Here is a 24,389-nt window from a genome sequence, read left to right as displayed (position 1 = left end):
TGTAAAAAAAGTGGATACGATCTGCTCAATGCTACATATCGCGTGCTTACAGACCTTTTCAGAAGCTTAGAATGAAGTGAGTTAAGAATACGAGTTGATAGAGGATACCTTAGTAACCTGCCCTTCGCTGGTGACTTTGCATTGCTGCGTAACTCAAGGTAGAAATTGAAAGTCATTATTACCGAATCGGGAGAGAAGTAAGGTAGGTCTCAAAATTATTCTGCAGAAAAAGAAAGTAATGTACAACAACCTCGGAACACCGCTTCGAGATAGGCAGCAGTGCACCTGAAGTTGTAAAAAACTGTGTCTATTTAGGACAGCTAACAACGGCGGAGCCGAACCACGACATTGATATAACTGGGAAGAATAAGACTGGGGTGGAGCCCATATTGCAAGCATTCTCAAAATATGAATAGTAGATTGCCACTATCCCTCAAGAGAAAGGTACAGAACCGCTGCATCCTACCGGTGCTCCCTTACAAAGCAGAAACCCGAAGGATTATAAGAACGTTCAACTCAAGTTGAGGATGACGCAGCGAGCAATAAAAAAGAAAATTATATGCACAACCTTATGAGACAAGAAGAGAACAGAGTGAATCGGGGAACAAACCGGGGTTAAAGATAGTTGAAATCAAGAAGAGTAAGTAGACATGGGTCGGGCATGTAGCACGTAGACAGGATATCCGCTGATCATTAAAGAAGCAGCGACACCAAATTTCGAACGCAAGATGAGGCGTTCGTTCAATTGCTTGGTACGCATGGGTTTCTTTATCAAAATATTCGGCTGGTCTTTCATGTTCACATGCAGAGCGCCAATCGTGACGAATTTTTGCTGCTGTTTTGACCTCTGATATGCCGTACCCACTCTTCCAAGGCTTCTGTTTGGATAAATTTTATGCTTCTCCCAACACTCCACTTTTTTTGCTCATATATATAAACTTATAGATTACCTTGTGTACTGTAAGCTAAAACACCATCAGTTCCTTCCTGAATGCAGTACATGTAGGGGTTTCAAAAACTCGGACTCTATCTTCCAGAGCTACGCAAGCAGCACTTGCAAAGGCGACAACATTGGTCACTTACTTTTTGTGGCTTTCTTACGATTGAGCAGCCAAGCAGCTGACCCAACGCATATGTTCTTACTTCTCCAAAGGTAGTGTCTTGACAATGTGTTTGAAGCGGCTTGCAAGCGAGCATGTCTGTTCACGTGATGGCAGAGGCGTTCGCGTTTCTCTTTGGTGTTGTTTTTTGTGAGTGAAGGACGTGGTGTCACACGAGTAAACGGTCTTTATCAGTGTTGGCTGTGAGAAAATGGTAGTCCGTGCATTTTGTCTTATCGCATCGTGCTTACTGCGAGAGTTACGAAACGCAGTGCGGAAGAGGGTCGTGTAAAGGACTGCTCACCTTCACGCAAGACAGAACTCGTTTCTCCATCTACACACTCTGGTTATTGCCCACCCTTGTGGACGCTTTGCAAAGATGAATATTCTCATTGCGCTCAACATTCTCGTCGTCCTGAACATGGTCAGGGCCACACATGTGCCCCTCTGCCGTAAGTGAGCATTGCCATTTAAACGCGATAGCATTCTGCTTCTTTCGCAGAAATTCAGGTGTCAGCGTTGGCGTCATTGGTTGCGAGCGGAAAATCATCTTCTCCGTGACAGAAACATCCAGAAAGATTGAAATAAATTGAATATTAAAAAGTTTTAGGCCCGGGCGTGAAGAGCGAACCCTTGTCATCTGCGTGGTAGCAGGCGTTAAGCAACAGAGACAGGATATTTGTTCAGTATTTCCAAAAAAAAACAATTTGAGATAAGTAAAGGTAGGGAGGTCTTAGTAACGCACCATCTTTTTCGAGGCAGAAGCATAGAATCATGCCAGACGTCAAAACATTCGAATTGAGTAACGAGGGACTGTTACAAAGGACCACCTGGTAAAGCGCTAAGACATAAGGTAGCAGCGTAGCCATGGACAAGGTGAAGAGCTGCGCAGGTTCGTGCGTTGCTCTACGGGTGCGTAGTGGGCCCTTGGCTTATTTGCAAAAGGAATACCAAGGGCGTAGCGGGAACCCTGCTGACGGTAGGCATATCATGATACTTTGAAACGGCCATTGTGACGCGCACAGTCGTTCGTTTTCTTACGGCACGCTTAAGGCATGCAGTCAGATCCGAATCCAGCTTATTCAGAAGGCGATGCTCACGAGACTCGATTACGCTATCGCCATCAGCACGCAAAACTCAAGTGTCCTCAAGTAAGTATTTCATGAACTTGAAAGCGAGTGCCCTGTGATGCGTGAGACGAAATTTCGAGGCAATAACGGCAGCCTACTTTACCAATTCAAGGGACACTGACCAGCCGAGATGACACATTGAATACATACGAATGAATCTGATCAAATAGATGTCGTACTTTCAATGCCAACTACGAAGGCCATATTTCGACGGATGCTGAGACTTGTTCTATTGCAGCGCAAGAACGAGAGTGCTGAAGGAAAGGCGTAACGTAAAGCAAGGCGAAGGACAGAAAGCAAAGAGGGACGATATAAGCGATTTCCCTTCCTGCCTTGCTTTACGTTATGCCTTTCATTCAGCTGTTTATTGTTAGCGCTGCAATTCATTTCAACATGTACTTTCACCAATCAGCCCAAATAACCAATCTGCTTCTTTGTACCAAGGCTGAAGTGCGCGCTGTGAACAGTGTTCGACCATGATGAATCGAGAGCCACCCATCGCACCTCACTGCGCTTTCGACTCGAGCAAGTGCAGCCTTGGTGGCCGGTTTCAAAAGCTAAAGCTAATTGTGGCGTTTTCGGAACGAGAACAGTTATCGTTGCTTCTAAGATGTTCTTATTCAAAGCATGATGCTTTGTGCCCCAGACCCTGACGTCTAAATCTAATTGCAGCAGATAATAGGATCCACCACATATGTTCCTAGTGATAAAGCACTATGCTGTAAATTAGAAAAGAGACGTCAGGGACATGAAAAAAATTGCCCGCAGCTTCCCTCGGGGGAACACTGAGGAGGATGCGGAGCATATAATTGGTTAACGGGGTGTTAAAGTGCGACTTACTTGGGTCGATGGCTAAATTGGTTAACGTGGTTGTGAAATGGGGTGTTAAATTGCGACTTACTTGGGTCGATGGCTAAATTGGTTAACGTGGTTGTAGGAGGGGGTGTTAAATGAGTGAACACGTACACACGTATGCGAAAGGGCGGCGCTGGTCGAAGGGACGTCGATCATTGTGTTTGTGGATTCGTTGGAATTCATTTCACCGCGACCTTGGACGTCGACGCGCCGTACAAACCAACCCACGAGCGGCAACTGAGCGAGCGAGCGCCGACCTTGAGTATATATACAGCTCGACGGCGCATGCACTGTCAGCTGTTGAATGTTCTCGAAGCGCGACGCCACATGCGCGTCCACTGGAGAATCAGGAGAATTGTAGATGTCGAACGTGGTGTGTAGAGGAGGAAGGGTGCACAGATGGTGGAGGAGTGAAGCACGCGCGGTGTGTAGAGGAGGAAGGGATGCACAGATGGTGGAAGAGTGGGCGACGGCGCGACGGCGCATGCGCGCGCGTCAGCTGTCGAATGTTCGAGAAGCGGTGCGGACGGCGCGGACGGCGCACTACAAGGCACGAGTATAAGATGCTTCCACATCTAAAATTGCAGGCCGATCAGCTTATTGTTCGTTGTGCACAACCTATCTACGTTGGTTATAAATCAGAGCTTGGCAAAACGAAACAAGATACTCCGGCAAGAAGCATTAGAGATAGATAGAAAATACTACCGCAATAATTCTATCCGATACTGCACTTTGCAATTGCATCCTAAAATACTTTGATACATTCGCAAACGTGTGGTTATAGACATGCATAATATTGTATTGAACGCCTATGCACAAAAATCTCTGCTGAAAATTACTTGAATGTGACCAATTTCGTTTAATAGTAATGAAATGTCTGCTAGTATGTCAAAAGTTTTGCCTTCTTGCTCGAAACACGTACTTTACTTCTGAAAGAACTTATTAGGGTTTGTATTAGGTAGCTGCCTAGCAGGAAAGCTGTTTATACACTTCGTTCAGAGCACTTCTTTTTGTCAATTTTGTGAATAATGAAAGTCGCGGCTCATCTTGATGAAAAGCTAGAGGTTGGCCATGAAACCATGAGTGCTTCGGTAAGAAGCCTTAGCACGATAGTGCAAATATAGGTGTGTGGTTTTACCTGGTTCATGAAGGACTATTTACGTAATATCTAATCACCGGTGTAAAGCAGCAACAACGTTAGTAGTGCCGTTTTTATGAGTGGGCACATGAAATTGCAAATATTTTTCATATTCTCTTTATCTGGTGGCCTAGATCGTCCGTTATCTGCATACTCACTATTGGGCGCACTATTTTTTTTTTCAACCAGAGCACTTTTGCAAGCCAGAATTTCCTCAGATCTCTTGTATTGTGACCTCGTCGGGGCTATGAAAAAGCAGCATTCTAGCGGTGACGAAACTCCTTATTGGGCTAAGTTGTAATTATGCAACTTCAGTGCGAGCAATGCGTGCGTAGAGGAAGTATTAGTTGTTGGTCGTCGGTAATGTGGTCATCGGCAGACAGGGGCATAGCCAGAAATGTTTTTCGGGGAAGGGGGGGGGGGTGTTCACACCAACCCGACATGGGAAACAGGGGGCTTCGACGCGACAATCGGTGGTAGTGTGAGCAAACTTAGTACATGTATATCAAAGTCATGAGACCCCCCCCCCCCTAATCCCTATGCGTGTGCTTGGAAAGAGTGTCAGTAAAAGTGAAAGCATTCACAGTAATTACAGTAAACGACTGGTACATTGACCATTTGGAGCAATAGGCTCTTGTCGCACCACTAAATGGACTATGGTCGGGGCGAAGTGCGTTTCACAAGCCAAGGACAGCTCTCCTTTAACACGAGTAATGATAGGCATACACAGCATGTTTTTGTACGTTCATAGTTGCATTTTGGTTTCCCTTACTTCGCTGAGCGAATAACTTTTTACGGTCGATGTTTGTAGCTGCTTACCTATGTAAGCAGCTACAAGAGGACCGCTCGGACATCATTTCGATAGAGACGTTTTTTGTTTCTCTTCTGTTCCTGCACCCCTGGTTTTTGTCCCCTAACCCTCCAATCAAACACACTTACAGCCTTAACACAATGGATGAATGTCTCTCTCCTCGACTCCCGGTTGGCTGCCGTTGAAAATACCAGGCACAGAGTCCTTCTTCCTCAGACCTTCCTCGAAGAACCACCGCCTCTCGTAGCCGCTCAAGTTTTTTCATTCTGGTTCCCAGACGGTTCCACGTCTGGCGTCGACGAGCTGAGGGAGCTCACTTCCCGGGTACGTGCCTGAAACGCTGAGCTGACAGGCCATCAGTATATTTGGCTTCTGTGTCAATGCCGCCGCTGCCGCTGGATTCGTATGCATACAGCGGTGCGCAAGTGCACCTTCCACCCTTGCAGCGGGGCTGGGCTCTTGTTTCCAGGGGCACTACCACTAAGCCCATTGGCGACGTGGGTCTTCGCGTCCTTCATGGTCGACAGACAGCCACCGTTCCATCAATTCGGTGATACAAGCCTCCCTCATGGCATGGGCTCACCGTCAGCAAGCCGCGTAACAATATGAAGGTATTCGGCGAACGCACAAAGTTCGAACCTAACACCTCCCCTCCAACTGTGTTGCACTCTATCTATGACATGCAACACAAACACAAACACACATTCACACATGTTCACTGGCTCGATACGTGAGGTACCAATCGTCACTCGTACGTCGTTAACACTGTCGCGCGCCTGCACCGACAAAGCACACAACGCCGTTACCTCGCTGTACCTTTTACGCGTCATTGTTGGGAGTCACCAACCGCGACATTGCGTTTGCATTAGCAATTAGAGACCCCTGTTTGCGTTCAATTTTCAGGCTATATATTTGCAGTGCCAACGTCCAGCATGTCAGCCTCGCGCTCTGCGGAGTGGTTAGAGTCCGAAATTTGAGCGGGTTATGATCGGTAATCACCTTGACCTTAGCGTCAAGCAGCCAAACGTCCAACTTCCGCCGGGCCGAAAGGATTGCATAAGCTACCTTTTCTATTGTGGCCCATTGGGTCTGATCCGGGCTAAGGTTCCTGCTCAGAAAAGCGATAGGGTGCTCCTTGCCCCCCAGATCATGCTGTGCCAGGCCCGCACCAACGGCAAAATCAGATGCATCTGTGGCGAGGATAAATTCCTTCCTCGAATCTGGGGCCTGCAATGCCGGCGCCTGCACTATACAGTTCTTCACTTTTTCAAAAGCTTCTTGCGCCTTTGTATTTCAAGGTAATTTCTGCGGAATACGTCGGCCAGTTAGATGGGTCAGAAGCATGCCCCGCCGTGGTGGTCTAGTGGCTAAGGTACTCGGCTGCTGACCCGCAGGTCACGGGTTCGAATTCCGGCTGCGGCGGCTGCATTTTCGATGGAGCCGGAAATGTTGTAGGCCCGTGTGCTCAGATTTGGGTGCACGTTAAAAAAACCCAGGTGGTCAAAATTTCCGGAGCCCTCCACTACGGCGTCTCTCATAATCATATGGTGGTTTTGGGACGTTAAACCCCACAAATCAATCAATGGGTCAGAGGCATAACGAAGTTCGAACCTCACAGCTCAATTTGTCGAGCATTCCTCATGCATTGACAGCTTTTGGTCAACATTTTCAAATTACTGCATACGTCGTAGCATCCTTGTGACATGATATAAGTAATTTTTGTGTATGTTATCCTACACGTGAGCAACACGATTTCGCACGCGTTATTTTTCGGGTAGACTTTCTCGCAACCTTGGTTGGAAGTGGCCCTGTGACTTTTGATTGCATTGAAGTACTGCAGTCGTAGAGGTTTTACCAGGCAATCTGCGAGGGCAAGGTAATCATTGTAGAGATATATGCACTTGGTCTCAATTGAAAATGTGCCTGGAACCAGACTACAACTACTCAAATAGTAATAGCTTCTTCGCTGCGTATATGCGCTAGAAATCTAAATACGCGCCAAAACGCGTATTGATCTCGTATATTTTTGTTTTCATATCTTTCGTCACTGTGCTGACTGAAACGATAGCGTTACTGCAAACTGTCTTCACTTGTTTGCAAGCGTGTAGCCATGATTCCCTTTTACGTCAGCAAATTCAGAACGGTACAGAATATTTCACCACCCAGCATCGATATGCCATGATTACATTCTCCTAACTAGTACGTGCATTCGTGTTTTCAGCACTTACAGTGGCGCGAACAGGAGCAGCCTCGTGCCACACAAAATCTCGACTCATCAGTTTACAATTGATGAAGGAATGAACTCTGGTCTCATTCAGAGCATAGTGCATCATTACCAATTTCTCAGAGCGCGTGAACTCCGACGAGAACTGCCAGTACATGCGACACCACGTGTTTACTTACGCGGTACTGTGCACCATCCGTGCCTGTCGGTTGTCTGTTTCGGGCATTTTGATGCGAGTCACTGAAACTTCACTGCTGGCATCAACTCGTTCGCGTTTATTCACGTTCGTGATATGGCATCACATCACAACGCCACAAAAACTACCGTCATCTGTAGGGGCAGCGGTGGGTGCGCAATTACAAATTCGAGACGTTTCGCGAAATAAGATACAGGGCAAGCGTGACCTCACCGGCACCTGAAGGCAACCGGAGGAAATGTATACGTGCTAATCTTCCTTCCAGTGCAGAAACGAGTGCTATAGCGTCTAAGGCGGAACTTTACCAGCCGACATGTATCGTCGCTAAAGTTCTCATTTCTAGCATTCAGTGTCACTGCCCAAACATCGCTGGGCGCGTTGCTTCCTAGCAATGCAAAGTCACTTCCTTCAAATATGCTGGCTACACAAATTGCTGGATAGTTCAATCAGCGCTCTTCTATGAGACTTGATGGCCGCGCCGAAACGCCGCAAGATAGCGCCTAATGATTATTTCTCCAAATACGACGTTTGTCCTAGTGACCACTCAACAACTGGCGAAAAGGCTACAACAGCCGCAGAAATGTTTCCCAGTTGTAGTTCTGCACTGCCTGAATACGACTCATGTGCCGAAAAAACTCCTGAAAACAGGTCGTAGCATGATGCATGCTCGAAAACCGCAATTGCTGGCAACGTCATTTGTCTTTACGTGTTTAACGGGCAAAAACGCCAAAAGTAAAAGACGATGAGACTAGCTATTTAATGAGCTGACTACATAAATGACGCCATAGAAACCAAGAGCTGACTATACCTTTCCCTCAGTTTGTAAGCACTAACTGAAGTTCTCACCTCTCTGGCTAGAAATGTTTTCCTGGCTGGTGTATTTCAAATATCAAGGAGCTTTCCGCAAGACATGTGCGCTTTTAAAAACGATAGTCTTTCTTTAGAACCTTCGATGCCGAAATTTTGGTCTGTCCGTCTGTGCATTTGTCTATTTGTCCACTCTTCACAACATCGGGTATTTGAAACGGCCGAACCCATCCGCAGCGCCCACCTATGTTGCTCAAGGTTTAGTGTTCATACTTGTGCAATCTTCGATTAAAAGGCAATTATTGCGCATGTCTGGGGCACCATAGCATTACGTATATATTTTGCATGTGCGCCTTTTACTAGAAAAGGCGTACATAGGTTTTTTTAAGGGCTGTAGCGCTTATCACACTGCGCTTACCATGCAGCGCTTGCAAGGAAAGGTGAGTGTTTCGAAAGCTTTGCTAAAACGAGATGGTGCTGGCACCTACCCGTCGCCTTGCGTTCTACACCTTATCACCTCTGAGATGGTTGCGCACACCCGTCTCAGAGCCATGCGCCTTGTTCTTGAAAAAAAAAACTGCCAGATGGCGTTCATGTCTCACATGTGACGTGACTTGATGCGATCGTTCGACCCGCTGCACGCTTAAGGCACTCTAACGCAGTGCCTCCACAATACCATTCACCGACTTTCTTGAGCAGAACATCAAATAAATGTTTTGTTCACTCTCTCCGCACCCAAGACTATCGTCTTTCGACGACATTTGTAGAATAAATGCAGATACGAGGCCAATTTTTTTTTTTCGAAAAGGAAAGGTCAGGCGAGAGGACTCACCATGTTTTTGGTGCCTTGGTCCTCTTTCCGTTCACGCGTTGAAAGAATGTCCTCAAAAATTTCCAAAGCCACGACGAGCGTGACCATCACAAGACTGCCGTTCTATTCGCATGTCAATCTTCGTATCAATTGAAAAAGATAATCCACACAATTCTGGTATGCCATGTGTCTCTTTACTGCGTGAAGCCCAAGCCTCATAAGCGCGAAAATGCACGCGACAGCGACGAGCGACCCGACGTAGATCGTCTTCGCGCGATCAGTCGCTAGCACAGGCAAACCTCATTCACGCGGCGGCTTCGGGGAGCGACCTTCACTGTTGCTGGCATAAGACAGTCTACTCGCACCAAGAAAACCGCGTAGTGAGCGGTATGCAATTTAAAAATACGATATATTGTTGTGTAATGGAACGGAAAGTGTTTACGAATGCCTTGCAGCACTTTTTTTATATGCACATGCGTAAACATTGCGTCATTTCTTGTTGCGCATACGTGACTCGGGCAGGGTCACATGCATCTATGTAGTTTTTGTCTTTTCCGGTTTTTCGCTATTGGCTGCTTGAGCCCAGCACTTCCGGGTGATGAGCGACGGTTTCCAAATCTGGAGAACCGAGCGATCACGCGAAAACGAGCACGCGACACGTCGCGCCAACGACCTGTTTCGTCACTCATAGCATCGCTCGTCGCTGTCGCGTGCATTTTCGCGCTTATGAGGTTTGCTTTTGAAACGTTGCTTGCAGAGTTGATTTCCCGTGCTCGTTTTCCGGGCTTTTTTCCCCATGTTTCGACACAATGTTATTAAGATCTAACAGACAATAATGCAAAAGAAAGTATAGGGGAAGTTATTAGACCAAATTGTAATATAAATGTGCAGAAAGAAGAGTGGGTGAAGAGATAACTTGCCATGAATAGGAACCGAACCAGCGATCTTCGACTACAGCGCATTCGATGCTCTACCACTGAGCTACTGCGGTGGCATCCTCCCAGCCATGTTATTGGGTATATAAACATGTGTGTGTGTGTGTGTGATTAAAACGTGGGAGTGTCAGACAGCGCCCTCAGTAGCCACGGCAGCGAGTGTGGCACACTCTTTATAAGCCTGTGTGGCGTCACGTAGCACGTGAACTTATTACGAGCTGGCAGCTGACCAATAGTCCCTTGTATACAACCTCACGGCACCAAGTTTGCCAGTGCAAGACCCTCGTTAATGAGTAAGAGAGAGAAGTGTATACTTAAGGGCTCGCTTTTCCATGTTTTGACACATAATAAGGAGATCTAACAGACAATAATGCAAAGGAAAGTACAGGGGAAGCTAATAGACCGAATGGTAATGCAAATGTAAAGAAAAAGAAGGTGAAAAGATAGCTTGGCGTGGGCAGGAACCGAACGTGCAATCTTCGAATAACGCGTCCAAGACTCTACCACTGAGCTACTACAGTGGCTATCCTCCCCGACACTTTAATGGGTATATATATGTAAATTTAAACGTGGGAGTTTCAGTCAGCGCCCTCATTAGCAACGGTGGAGAGTGTGGCCCACTCTTTATGAGCCTGTGTGGCGCGACGTATAGCACGTGAACCCTTTATCAAATATATATTTGTCATGTATTTTTTCAGCTGTATGTTTCTTGTTCAAGCGCTCTTTTTCCACACTGCTGAACAATAAAACTTCTACTTACTACAGTTGCCCACGCTGCATTTCTTATTACGTTGCTTTAAGTTTATTACCATCAGGTCGCGGCATCGAATCCCGGCTATGGCGGCTGCAGTTTCGATGAAGGCGAAAATGCTGTATGCCTGTGTCCTCAGATTTGGGTGCTCGTTAAAGAACCCCAAGTGGTCTAAGCTTTTGGACCCAGGCATCTACTACGGAATTTACCAAATCATGTGGCGGTTTTCCGACAGTAAACCCCCCATTTCAATCTATCTACCAGGTTTATGACCGCCATCGTCTTATTTATCACCTTAATTTACATAATGAGTGTGTTGGGTATTTCTAAGGTTTTGATTCGCCTGCACGTTTGCCTGTGTTGCACTTTCGTCATTAGATACTTAAGAGTACCTTTAGTCCTTCGGGCGCAGTAGAAAAATATCACTATATGGCACGCTCGCATACAAGCGAACTTCTGTGGATGAGCCAAATATTCTCTCACGCGTGCGTGTGCGTGTGCCTAGATGTTCGCAGAATGGGTAGGGTTCAATAGAAATATTTATCTCTTGCTTGAGTTTACCTCAGCACATATAAGCAGAGCCACACTATATTATGCTTGAACGTGGCCTCTCAGACCTTGGAACTGTGTCTGGCTTTTATGATTAAAAAGAATCTCTGCCTAGTGAAAATTATTGTAGTGATCGACTCCGGCGATATCTGTTCCGGTGGGTCCACGTATGACCACCGCTGCAGCATTAATCCATCGCCGAGCCAAATACAACGCTTGCGGCCGATATTCCTGCACAATATCTCACATAGTGCCAAAGCTTTCACAAATACCACGACACGTTTCCCCGTGTCCAGACACCACGCACTTTAAAAGCGCCCAGGGATGATATCGTGATAGCAGCACCGCAAATAGGACTGAATCAGTGTTGAACTGAAGTAACGTAGCAAATTGGCATAGTTGGAACATACGCATCGCGATCAGCGCACAAAAAGGACAAAGAAACAGTTTTTAAGAAAGGGGACGACACAAGCACTGAATCAGTGACCTAAATTTTTTGGCAGTTGCAATGTCAATGTGGGAGCAGAATTTCACGCGCCATATTTTTCTTTCAGAAAAGTCGGCCGATCGACGGCATATGCTAGTAACCTGCGTGAATGACAATGTGAATGAACAAGTAAGTGCTGTAAAAGTGTTGTGACTTGCACTGACGAATTGTAAACTTTACAGACCATTCCTAAAGAACGCCCGTACCGTACGTTCGCTTAATCACCACCAGTACTCACCTACAGCACATTTCACATTACTATAGAAAATGAAGCTTCTTTACATGCATGAGGGTTGTAAGAATGATCTATGATCGAGAGAGGCGTATACTATATCAAAACACAAAAGAATAAAACTTAGGCTACAACACTTTCCCGAGTCAATGAGTTGCACCCACGCTTTTCTGTGAAAGCGCACGTATACTTTGTAAAAGCCAGATGTACAGTTTTCATGAAGTTTCATGGCAACACTCAGCAACCTGAGTGGGACTAGTTTAATTGATGGAAACCGCAAAGTGCTGGGTGCTGTTGCCGAGGTAATACATTGGTGTGCTTACAGAGTGCGTCAGCATACATGAATAACATCTAGGCTGGAGAACTCCAATTAAGACCTTTCAGGACACGCTGCGTAGCATTCGACTTAAGCTTGCCGACTGGTGTACGGAAATTCGCTTGCTTTAGAATGTATGGACATATCATTTAAATGAACAGAATTTCATCGCTCGCTCAACACTCCCTCTGCCAAGCGCTTTACGTTTGTCGCTTTTCTTTTTTGCCATTGTCACTGCGGCGAGTAACGTCTGAATGTGACTACGTGATTTCGTCATGTCCTGTATTCAACCCCCAGACTTCCCAGAAGCTGACCGAGGTGAAGCAGGGCCTCAACTGCGAGGATTTGGACTGCGTATTCACGAGGATTTGTGACATGAGCCCAGACGGTCTCGTAAGTATGCCGGGATAACGTTCAACTGCTGCAAATTTGCTTTTATGAACTATGCTTACGAGGTCTCTGTGGCATGTAATGAAAGGTTTTCCAAATTGCTAACACCAACGTAGACGTGCTATCACGCTCAGCATGAGTCACATTGCAGGAGCGCTCGGCCAAGCACACTCTTCCCAGTGGCACCGATTGGGACGACTTTTCGGGGAAAGGTTTAGCTGTTCCAGTGTGTGCGCATTGCTTCAACTTGCGCTCACGTGTTCTTTTCGCCCTACCACGACATTATGTTCAAGACGATATTTGCCACCGTGACGTGACGCCTCAGATCCATTTTTTTTCTCTCGCTAAATAAATGGCTAACAGTTGGTGATGTAGACACAAAATTATCATAATTCAGGTGTACCCACGTAAAGCTATGTTAAGCACAGGTTCGTCTAGTTAGTTAACCATATCGAAGCTTAATTAAGCCCAAATAGACATGCTATAGCACAATAATCTAGACATAAGTATACGTGACTGGAAGATTATTATGCTTATTCGCGCAGATTGAGATTTTTATTGAGCTTAGTAGCGCCAAGCTCGGTAAGATGAGAGCCGAGCTTATTTTTAGTAACCCAATTAAAGTAACATAGCTGGTGATACTTATGCTAATTGACTAATTAATACCAGTGTCACACGGACACTTTTAATCACGATTACTGTCGATTCGAATTAACGATGATCCGGAATAAATGCTGCTACACGGTCACTCTTAATCGCGATCAGGTGCGATCGGGATCAAGACTCGCGATCCACGCGTCGTGATCTGGCTGAGAGATCGTGATTTTGTGTCATCTGCACCCCCTGGCCGAGCTTGTTGAAAACACAGTGAACAAAAAAATCGAGCATAGTTCAATCAAAACACTTTCAAATAGCAACAGGTTTATAAAAAGCCAGTTCTAAATTGTATAAATTGGAACAACATCTGAAAAATAGCATATTTTAAGATTCATATCAATTGCAAGTTGTTATGGGAGAAGCAGACGACAAGTAGACGACATATACAGTCGACCGTTGCCTTCCGCGCTTAGTTCAACTCTTACACTGTCGGAGCTGTTGGATAACCTTGAAGCAAACTAATTGAGTGTCGCAAGGCTTTCGGCTACGTCGCAACGTGCGCGCACTTTGTGGTCGAATAAAGATACCTTTGAAGTAATAGACCACTGGCAGGAGCGACTGGAAGACTTGAGGCGCCAGAAGTGAAACTCTGGAGCGTACAATGAGATTGACGCTTCGCTTCGACTGGACGGCTACAAGCGGGAGCCTTCACAAATAAAATCCAAGGTTAAGAATCTCACACTGCAATACAGGTAAGTGCAAGAAAAACTCCACCGTATGATGGATTTATGGAAATAACTCTTGTAATGGCACGCGAAGTTTTTTCCATTCGAGTGGTTACTGCACGAATAACATTGCTGATAAAAGGCTCCATATAACTATCATACGCCAAGCTTTGTCAGTGACATGTTTTACGAGACGCAAGTCTCTCCTGGTGCATTTCATCTGACCCAAGCTCGAACTGGCTTAGCTTAGACCGTGTAGCAGTGGTAATAAAGTTGATAACGATCAAGAAAGCCGATCCGGATCACTCTGATCGTGATTAAAAGTGCCCGTGCGACACCAATATAAGAGAACGGTGAGTTGGGTGCAACCTAACCGAATGCAAACCTCAAGTTTGAAAATTAGCCCACGGCAGATAATAAGATTAATTCATTTATAACTAAGCTTTTAGCTTTACTAAGAATGCAGTATAATGCAGAGCACGCGCAGACTATGCAAGCTCTGGCAAATAAAAGAGAAACGGATTTTTGCCGATTTTGATAGTTACGTAATTAACTACTTTTTGCTGTTGTTGCCAAACGGTGTCCAGCTAAATCTGATCGGTACGTAGCCAATAGCCTTTACTGACAATGTGATCACGGAAACACTTTGTGCATTGTCGTGCGAGTGCGCGTGTACCTTGTCAAGCCAAGGTGAGGAACTAGTTCTTCTTTGCCCATGGCTTGCACAATCTAGTGAAAGCTGGGCATATGCTTTTTTTTCTATTTCCTGTGTGTTTGCACTTACGTTGTCACTGTCATGTATTCACCCAAAACATGCTGTAAAAAAAGCGATACTCTAGCACAGCTTGTTAAGTCTGTCCTTTGAGCAACCTGGCACGATTCGAATACCCCGCGCGAATGTTGCTTTCCACATTTGCAGCACGCCCGTTTTTCAATATGAGTAAGACGTCTTTGACGCCGGTGCTCAGTGTTCAGCCGCAAATACGCTGTTTAGTTCGACAAAAAAAAATGACATAAAATCCACGAAGTGCATTGATGATGAGTGGGCGAAGCTCCAGGGGATCATTCGTATAACAGTGAATCCCCCGAACACTGCCCACTCGAAGATCAATATGAGTGTGTAGCATACACAATGTTGTTCTACTGAGCGTCATAAGGGTCAACTCCGCGAGGGCCTTTTGCGGGCTAGAACGATTTCATCATCGTTTTTCTCCATAGCAGAAAGAGAATGTGTGTTCTTGAACACGCTTGTTCTTTATCGTCATTAGCCTGATCGTCATGACGTATAGTGGATACCCTGCATGTGCTGTGTCGTTAAGGATGAAGAAGAATGTGTTCTTTTAGATATGAATTATTCGTTGAATAACTCATCACCATTAGAATAGAAACCTGCTACAAATATACTGTTGCTGAAGAAACAAGATGGAGGGTACATGGTAGGTAGCTACGGTCAATCGCCTTGACGTCAAATCTGGCGAAATTCATTGTGAGAATCATCCATACTCGAATCGATAGACTTATTTATCAGAGGTCAATCCTGAGCGCCTGCAAAATCGGGTTCAAGGGTGGATGTTTATTATTGAATGATCATGTTGATTTAGAGCGTCGTTATAGTTAGCACGGCAGCACAACAAATATATGGCTCCAGTTGCATTGGATATCAATACAGCATATGATACCGTACAGCACTGCATTATGTATGGATCTAGTGGACTTCGTACATAGTAAATAGGAGTCAGAAAATCCTTGTTGGCAAGAAGCTTTATTGTTTTCAAGGCTGCCTTTCATCGGCTGTATAATAAAACAAAAAAGGAGTACCGCAATGCTCAGTACTTTCACCGGTGCTATTTATTGTGCTAATTAGGCACCATTCCGGGTAACCGGGAAATCGCAACTTACGTGTAGGCTGACGACATTGCGTTCTTTGCAACGGCCGCCAACATGGAGACCTTATGTGACTGACTCAGCCTTATCCTAACACACCGGGGACTGGCTGGAGGACAATCACTTTTTACTGAATCCGAGTAAATGTGCCTTTCTAGTCTTCCCTTTGCAATACCCAATGCACATCATATTATGTTTCCATTTTGAGGACACACCATGGGTTAAGTACACGTTGGGGTAATTTATAATGCACTTTTTAACTGGTGACAAAACATCGAATACGTAGCTAAAAAAAAGGTCTACGTGCCGTCGGCATGTTGTGCAGGATAAAAAACTACCGAATAGGCATGAGAAGAAAACACTTGTACTGATATATTAAGCTTACGCTCAAGCTATTTCGGAATTTGGTCACGCGCTTTTCTCTGGTGCTCCATCCTACAAAATCAGACCTCTAATCTTTTTAGAACGAAAATCACTACGCCTATGTCTAAACCTTTCTAAAACGATTTTTAACAGCGCTTTATACACTATTATGGAGAGTCCCTTTTCTTTTGTGCAGATTGCGTATTTTGACCGTTAAGACATTCTTAAGAATTTACGCCTCACCACTACAGCAGTCAGATATATATATATATATATATATATATATATATATATATATATATATATATATATATATATATATATAGATATATATATCTTTCTCAGGCTTATTTTTTGGTGTTATATGGCCAAAATTTCATGCCCCACAAGTTATATTTTTACAACGTTCACTGGATCCGCTTAGTGTACGTACCTGCGAGATAACACCAACTAGCGATAACTCACAAAGTGTGGACATTTATTTTGACAAGATTTTTCATAATAACAGAAAGTTAAAATTATTCCCGCATCACACTCCAGATGATTTATTGCAAAAACATGCAGTGCGACAAGAAAAACGTAAATATTGCTACAGATGCATCACAGTGTAATGAAAAGTGAGGCGCTCGTATATTGACCCCGAACTTGAATCGGTCATATTGTGTCTGAATACTTGATTTCATACCCGTTTTTGTGGCTGAGTTTCTCGCAGTGGTGCTCGGCTTACAAAAATTAAACCCTGAAATTACATATGCTGTTTTAACTACAGATTGTCTGGCTCTTTGCGCTGAACCTTCTGCTGGTGCTGACTCGGGACATAATAAAAGAGTTTCATGCATTGATACTTCCCAATTTGACATAAGTTCTATTACTTTGGGCGCCTGGTTATACAAGTGTTGGAAAATTGCTAGCACGTCCACGATATGCGTCTGTCTTGTTGTGAACAGTGAAGAAGACGCCGATGTCGAAGCAGAAACTCTCGTGCTGTTTGGCCTGTGTGGCTTTTGTAGCCTTTGTGGCTCATGCTTTTCTTCAGTGTTAAGTAAAATATCTTTCTGTTACAACGTATTGTGTGCTTCAAGGACGCCTCAAAGACAACAAAGAGCTGCTCTTAAACAAAATGGCTTATTTTTCGGCGAAGTCATCAGTAGGCGGAGCAATTTTACCGTGTTTTCCACTGTCCACTGATGGGACGGCTGCGCTACTTCGCAGGCCCACATTATGGAAAGCTTTGGACAGGCCTGACAAATTCAACAGAATATCAGACTTAATAAAACCTGGCACGAATCATTTTGTGAAGCACGTAAACTAGAAGTGGCAATTACGACGCTGCGCTGTCAGGGGCCGAAACTGAATTTCTATGAACAAAACTCTGGTCAGGCTCTTTCTCCAATGTGCACTTTTCGTGGCGAGTTACAGTTACCTTTTTGACCTGTAAGAGATTTAACACAGCTCGAAGATTGAAGTTAGAAAGCATTTTGAGTGCTATTGAAATGAATTTATCCACGTCTGTGATTTTGTCTTTTGGAGCCACCATTTCTGGTTTTTCCACATCGAAGGTTTGTATGGAATTATCAGAATGAAACTAAAAGACTAACCAGGTTATCTTTATTGTTATTCTTTGTGTGGACATATGCGCAACTGTTATCTTATTTATTTAGGCTTTTTTGAAAGTCAGGATGTTGATCGAATTTATTATTACTAACAAAAACTATAGAGTTGCTACATTCCAGTCAGCACCTAACTTTCATTTTAATGTTAGTAATGTTTTTATTGTATAACCTCTGTTACTTTAAATCGTAATAACTTTTTGTAAAACCACTCAAATATAAACGAATCCCCCCCAGTCGGTATGAACCACAAGAGAAGGTCAACATCATGTGGTCTGGAACGCACTTTTTGCACCGTCATGGCTTATAGGGGGCACCTTGCAGGTGCTGTGCCGTGATGGCCGAAAGCGAATGCGTGGTCTGGAACGTGCTTGTTCTTCATTCTCGTCAGCGTAATGGTCATCGCCATGGCGTATCACGACAGACGGTAGACATGGCTCGACTCTAAAAAGCTTCGCCCCTAAAAGATAAACTCATAATATGGCACTACAATCATCGAAATGGTTCTCCTATTCCCGTTTCCATGTATATATTTTTCCAAACGTGGAAACGTTGCGAGCGAGCAAAACCAAAATCAGCCGCAAGCTGCCGAAGTGCGTTCGGAGCCCCACGAAGGATGCGGAGGCTCACCTTCATAATACCAATGTCAAGAAAAGTTGTCGCTCAGTATATACAAGCTTATGCCATGTTCTGTCAGTGTCCCTGTGTAGCCGAGTGGTAAAGATGCTTACCTTTGGAATTGTGGGTTCCCCGACCTAAATCCCACTGCCCCGTGAAGAATTATTTACTGCTTGCCCGCTTTTTTTCTAGGGTATCAGTGGCATGTAGTGTGATTCGGCCAATTCCTGCAGTGCATACCGGTTCATGGTGGCAGTAGTTGGGTGGCGAGAAACATCTTACGCCGAGCTAGAACATCATCACTGTTAAAAAAATGAACTGTAGTCAATTACACACACTGCAAATAAACACAGAACATCTTTCCAGAAAGTTGGCATTAAGTTAATGAAGTATTGGCCGCGAGCGCCTCCACTAGAGAGGCCAGCGCTGCGATCGCTTTGACGTCACAGATTGGATGCGTAGTTGTGGAATACGGCAACTTTGCTGTCGCGACAACACTTTCATCGTTCCCCATGGCTGCACTGGTTTTTAGTCATGATTTTACGATGCAAGTTGGACACGAGAGTGCCACCAGGGGCATCGATTCGTAGTTTGCTTGCCCGTATTATCAGGTCTTACCACTTCCTTAAGCGCTGAGCTTGAAAACAAAGAGAAGCACGCATGGCCACAGCAAAAGCCCAGGAAATGCGTACTTCTAGCATACAAAGTCAACCCAGCATCCAATGGGTGACGTCATCACGTAGGTTACGCCACGGTATGTCCTCGAAAGCAATGTGTTCCTGCAAGTGGTAGTAGTAGTAGAAAACTTTATTATGTACATAATCCAGACCGTCTATAACTCCAGTGCCCCGAAGAATATACGGGGTGGAGAACGAAGTCTGTCCGGCAGGGTGGTGCCCCTATTCCAGGGCCCCACTGGCGCGAGCCATCCGTTCAGCTCTGTGAATCAGTCGCAGCTGATCCACCAGGGCTGGGCTAGAAAGCAGCGCCTCCCATTCCTCCCATGTGCCATTGGAGTGAAGTTCTTCGTCGCGCTCTGCACACTTCCACGTGCAAGCTTGTCTGTTCCATCAGCATGCGTGTTTTCGCAGCGATGGGCTTCGCTTTGTTTAGCGTCCCTCATGAGCTTCGTGGTTTGCGCGCGATCCTAATTGTTGTCAGTCAGTCGTTTATTCACTTTATATTTATTGCATCATTGGTGAATGGAAGAGGCTTGGCCAGATGTTACGTACCATTTTCGTTTTTTGACATGCAAGAAAACTACACTCACTCGAAGTCGTACAGTTTCCTAGAAACTGTAGAAAAAGAAAAGCGTTGCTCAGTGGCATATATGCATTAGACCACCAGATTAAAACATAGAATTTCTTCCCTATTGATGATGATAGCATTCCAATTGTTAGAATTCGTGGTTGCATGAAAATAAACACGGAGATCTTTTGGCACTATTTACAATGCGAGTCTGTATTAGTAGCGTTAAACTGTTTTATTTTTGTTGCTGTTCAGCTTGTCGCATGCAATAATTTTTTACTGCCCTCACCACTATTTCCTGCGTGAAGAATGAGTGACGTAAACGTACTAACCAACCAACTAACTAACTAAGAAGCTAGGTAACAAAGTAGCTAACTAAACCCATTAACAAACTCACTAATCTTCTGACCAATAAATTGATGAAAGTTGTACACCGACCTAACATGCATCTTTCTTTTTTTTCAGCAACAACATGCAGACTCATTCCTTCCGGTAAGTGTACACGGTTTCAGTATTTGGCTTTCGTTTTGGTAAAACACAAAGCTCAACAAAATTTCTAGCACACTCTGATTTTACCTGCGAGGTGGTAGTGTTTAATTTGAGATAACAAACAATAAACGCATATAAACAATGCACAAAAGAATACTTGGCGTCTGAAAGATTATATATATATTTACTTGGGTTGTTAGCCAGAATGGTTGTTTAAATGTGCTCTGCAACATTTCTTCAAGTATACATCGAGAAGTTTGACTAAAGAAGTTTATTGCCTCAAAAATGACTACCGCAATCTTGTCTTTTCATTTAGAATTGGTCAAGTACGAGTATAGAGAGAGATAGAGAGATAGAAACAAGTTTACTCAAAACGGCAAGTTTCCGAGGAATTACATAGAAACAAGGTACTCTAACGCAGCGATGGCAGATATCTGCCCTAGATGGCAGATAAGAGTCCTTGGGCCCTAGCGGCATCTTCTGCATGCCTGATAACTTGTAGCTAGCTGGTCCTGGATGTTTGAGCTTAGCAGCATGGTCCCCCACTGCTGTGCGTTGAAATATTTGGTGTTTGGCCCTTTCAGGAAGTTAGGACAAGCCCAGATAATGTGTTTGAGGTCCACCCTCTGATTTCAGAGTATAAATTTGTCGGAGTAGAGATCTGAATAGCAATGACTGTAAGCAATATGGTTTTGGAAGGCGTTTGTTTGTAATAGGTACCATGCGGTCGCCTGCTGTTTATTTAATGAGAAATGTGGTGGAGGGTGATGCTGCCTCCCTAATCGATTGTGTTTAGTAATTTTATTGTATGAGACCATTCATGGAGTTTCAGAGATTTCCCGTGAGCCGCAATTGCTTTCTTGTCTCGTCCCGACGAGTGCACGCTTCAATCTAAGTAGCGACGGGTGGTACGGGAGAAGAAGGTACATCACGCACGCGTCGTGACCACCAGCATTCTCCACCTCCTTTTATTTTATTGCGATAGCAATAATATGGTCACTTTCGGATGAATTTCGCCGCCGGCGTCGGCGTCATGCACCGTATACGTACCTGTATATATGAAAACACAGGAAAGAAAAAAATTCAGAAAAAAAGACTCCGGCGTGCGCAATTTAACGTAGCACCTTCACGTCGTGAGCGTGAGGCTTTAACCACTCAACCACCGAGAGGTTTGCTTTTTCTTTATTGCCTTGCGTACGAAGACTGTTCACATTTAACATATTTACATATTGGTCAAAATACAAGTGCGTCACAAATTACACCCACAAAAATTATTTAAGTACCGTCAGCTCTTAGCTGACTATTGATCAATACTTGGGCATTCGTAACAATGGCTCAATGCGCACAGTCCAGTCTGGTGCGTCCCCTTGGCCCTTAAGCACTTCAAGAAATTGGCACACAGATTCGCAAAAATATTGGCGCACAGATAGCACTTCTACATCCACGTTTAGCGTTCAAGGTTCTCTACAATATGTCCCAAAAAAGACCCCGCTTCAGCAATCTATAAACACGTGTTCAATTGTTTCGGGTTTACTACACAAGTGGCAAAGTGTGCTCCATAGGACGAATTTTCCCATATCCTGAAACCACGTTTCAACTGGTAAGGTACAGGTATGCGATTTAAAGAAAAACGTTTTGACCGTTGGTGCTACAAGGGCATCTGCCCGTCGCTTTGCGTTCTACACCTTATCGCCTCCGAGAATGCACGCATATTTCTCCGCAGGCATGCAGGCCTTCCTTCGTTTTCGGAGATAACTGCCAGATGGCACTCGTGGCTAACGTGCCTTGATGCGCTCGTTCGCCTCTGCTGCACACTCAAGGGACTCTAACGCAGCGCCTCCGAAATACCATTCACCGATTTTCTTGCGCAGAACATCAAATAAATGTTTTGTTCAACTCTCTCCACACTCAAGACTATTGTCTTTCGACGACATTTGCAGATTACATGCAGATACGGGGCCAATTTTTTAACTGCATGAGACGGCTCCATCGCTGCCTTCGACGCCACTGCCCTCTCTCCTTCCTTTTCATCCATCAGCGATTCAGTGTGGTCGACATTTCTTGCTCGACTTGCTGCACTAGCGTAGGAACGAGTACAGTCCACCTGGTCATGCCCAAAAGCGCGACAACCAGTGCACCTGGGCACCCTGCAGTCGCGACGAATGTGTCCAGTGTTCCGGCAACCGAGGCACAGCGGCGCTCTTCCTGGCACGACCACCAGTGCCGTGCCGCTCCCGAGACGCATCTGGTGGGATATGCGATCCGTAGTAACGCCTTCTTTTAATAATAGCCAAACGAGTCTTGTAGTTGACTCAACTCCTTCGAAGCCTTCGTGTCTCCACTTGTCACTGATGACCTCCTTAACTTCATTGTACTCCCGTAAGGCACGCCATACAGTTTCTGCATTGACGTCAAAGGTTATCCAGTAAGCCTGAGATGAATCTCTTATCTCTCTGGGTCGACGACGAGGCAGGGCCGGTCTTTCACGGAGAGTAGGCCAGCGTACAGAAGCGTCTTCTCGGCCTCATCTGTCTTCATGTTAAGAAGCCAGACGTGCGACATTTGATAGGCTGCTATGGCGCTCACCTCTTCAATGATGTCTAGTTTTTTGAGCAGCTTTCGGAAGTCATTAATCCCGCACGGACGCCCTGCAATGTCGCAGTGCAGAACTAACGCGCGCCCGAGTCCTTCTTAAGAGGGCAATGGTGGCAGAGTTAAATGGTAGTCCCTGGGAATTGATGTGCACGAGAAACCGCGGCCAGCGTCAGCCGCTTTCACAGCTCTTGACGAGCCTGCCTTCCTGCATCCGTACGCTTCGGGGACCAGAGGCAGAATGACTCACCGAGAGGTACCTCCTTCAACGATCAAACGGCAAGCTATTTATATCTACCCCTTACCGCTGTTGGCCGGCATCTCGGACAAGAGGGGGGGGGGGACTATTGTGTTTTCAGCATTATCAGCAAGATGGCGCAATGAGAGCGTGGCGGCTCTACCACGCGTACTTTGGCCCATGGAGAGGTAGGTGTTGGACGATCTCTCGCGCACCCTCATCACCCGGTGGGGAGGATCATACGTCTTGGCTGGCGTTGAACTTGCACTGGAACAATTCTGTTCTAGTGACGGGTCGCGCAAAAGTGACTGCAATCGTTACACAGCCTCAGTTTGCGAAAAGGGTGCGCTTTTCAGACACAGCGATGTAACAACTGAGACGCTTATTCGCGTTCATCTGTACCTGAGAGTACGTTTCGTGCGTCATTTTGCGTGAGAAACGCGGGACACATTTCGATCTGCCTGCCATTCTGTGCATCACCTTCCAATTTGTTGCTATCGCATTATTGCTTCACCTCTGCGGCAAAGCTGTAACATTTTTGTTTGAACACGCGGCTTACTTTCAGTGTAATTGCGAGTGCGCGCGCGGACACCTGGTCTAAGTAATCTAGCGACACTCAAGTCAGCAAACAGCTGTGAATTTGGGCATATGGCGTTGTCATTTGGGTATTTGGTATCATTTGTAGAAAGAATAACGAAGTTTTTGTAGAAGACTTAGGCGAGTACCTTAGCCACTATATCACCACGGCGGGGTGCGCCCAAAGCTCATGATACTAAATTAACATTTACGGTTGATCGCTGAAGCCTTTGAAAGGTACGGATGAATTTCTGCAGTATGAGTCTTCCTATTTCATAGCTCTTTTCTTCTCAGACAATCTACTTCAGTTTAAAAGAAACATAATAAAAGCAGCAAAGTCAACTCATTGTGGGATTGTTCTTTAAAAACGCTAAAATACGCCACTACAAAATTACGTACAATTAATGATCACGTGCTTTATTCGCCACTTCTGTATCCAGGATGAGGTGAAAACCAACTTGCGTGCTGCTGTTACGAGGTGCGAAACGACCACCTAATGGATGCCTTTTCAACAACTCGCCAGAACCTTGTGCAAGACTGGAGCGACAACGAATAAAAGAAGGATATCAACCGCAGAACAACACAAAAAAATATTTCGGCTCCCCTGACGGTAGCCTTGCTCACTGCCTCACGAGCAGACCTATATCTGTGAGAAATGTTTCTTTCGCGATGCAATTGTACAATTGTACAAGGAATAAAAAACGATTCGAAATGCGC

The 24,389-nt window shown here is 45.1% G+C and overlaps 1 protein-coding gene across 1 annotated transcript; it reads left to right on the top strand.

Annotated features, from left to right (window-relative positions):
* Window positions 1–1,373: 1,373 nt before the first annotated feature.
* Window positions 1,374–24,389, top strand: LOC119169437 (antimicrobial peptide microplusin). Its single transcript, XM_037420505.2, has 5 exons — window positions 1,374–1,552; window positions 11,862–11,923; window positions 12,640–12,735; window positions 20,243–20,269; window positions 24,113–24,389. The coding sequence occupies exons 1-5, from the start codon at window positions 1,480–1,482 to the stop codon at window positions 24,167–24,169; spliced, it is 315 nt and encodes a 104-aa protein (XP_037276402.2). The 5' UTR covers window positions 1,374–1,479; the 3' UTR covers window positions 24,170–24,389.

This window comes from Rhipicephalus microplus, chromosome 2, assembly GCF_043290135.1.
Source record: "Rhipicephalus microplus isolate Deutch F79 chromosome 2, USDA_Rmic, whole genome shotgun sequence".
NCBI classification, from domain to species: Eukaryota; Metazoa; Arthropoda; class Arachnida; order Ixodida; family Ixodidae; genus Rhipicephalus; species Rhipicephalus microplus.
Note: the sequence above shows the minus strand (reverse complement) of the source record. Positions and strands in the feature narration are given on the sequence as shown.

Excerpts from the sequence above, each read along its gene's own strand:
- LOC119169437 (XM_037420505.2), top strand. The coding sequence starts at position 1,480 with ATGAATATTCTCATTGCGCTCAACATTCTCGTCGTCCTGAACATGGTC. Across the intron at positions 1,553-11,861 it reads CACACATGTGCCCCTCTGCC|AAAAGTCGGCCGATCGACGG; the intron begins GTAAGTGAGCAT and ends TTTTTCTTTCAG. Across the intron at positions 11,924-12,639 it reads ATGACAATGTGAATGAACAA|ACTTCCCAGAAGCTGACCGA; the intron begins GTAAGTGCTGTA and ends TTCAACCCCCAG.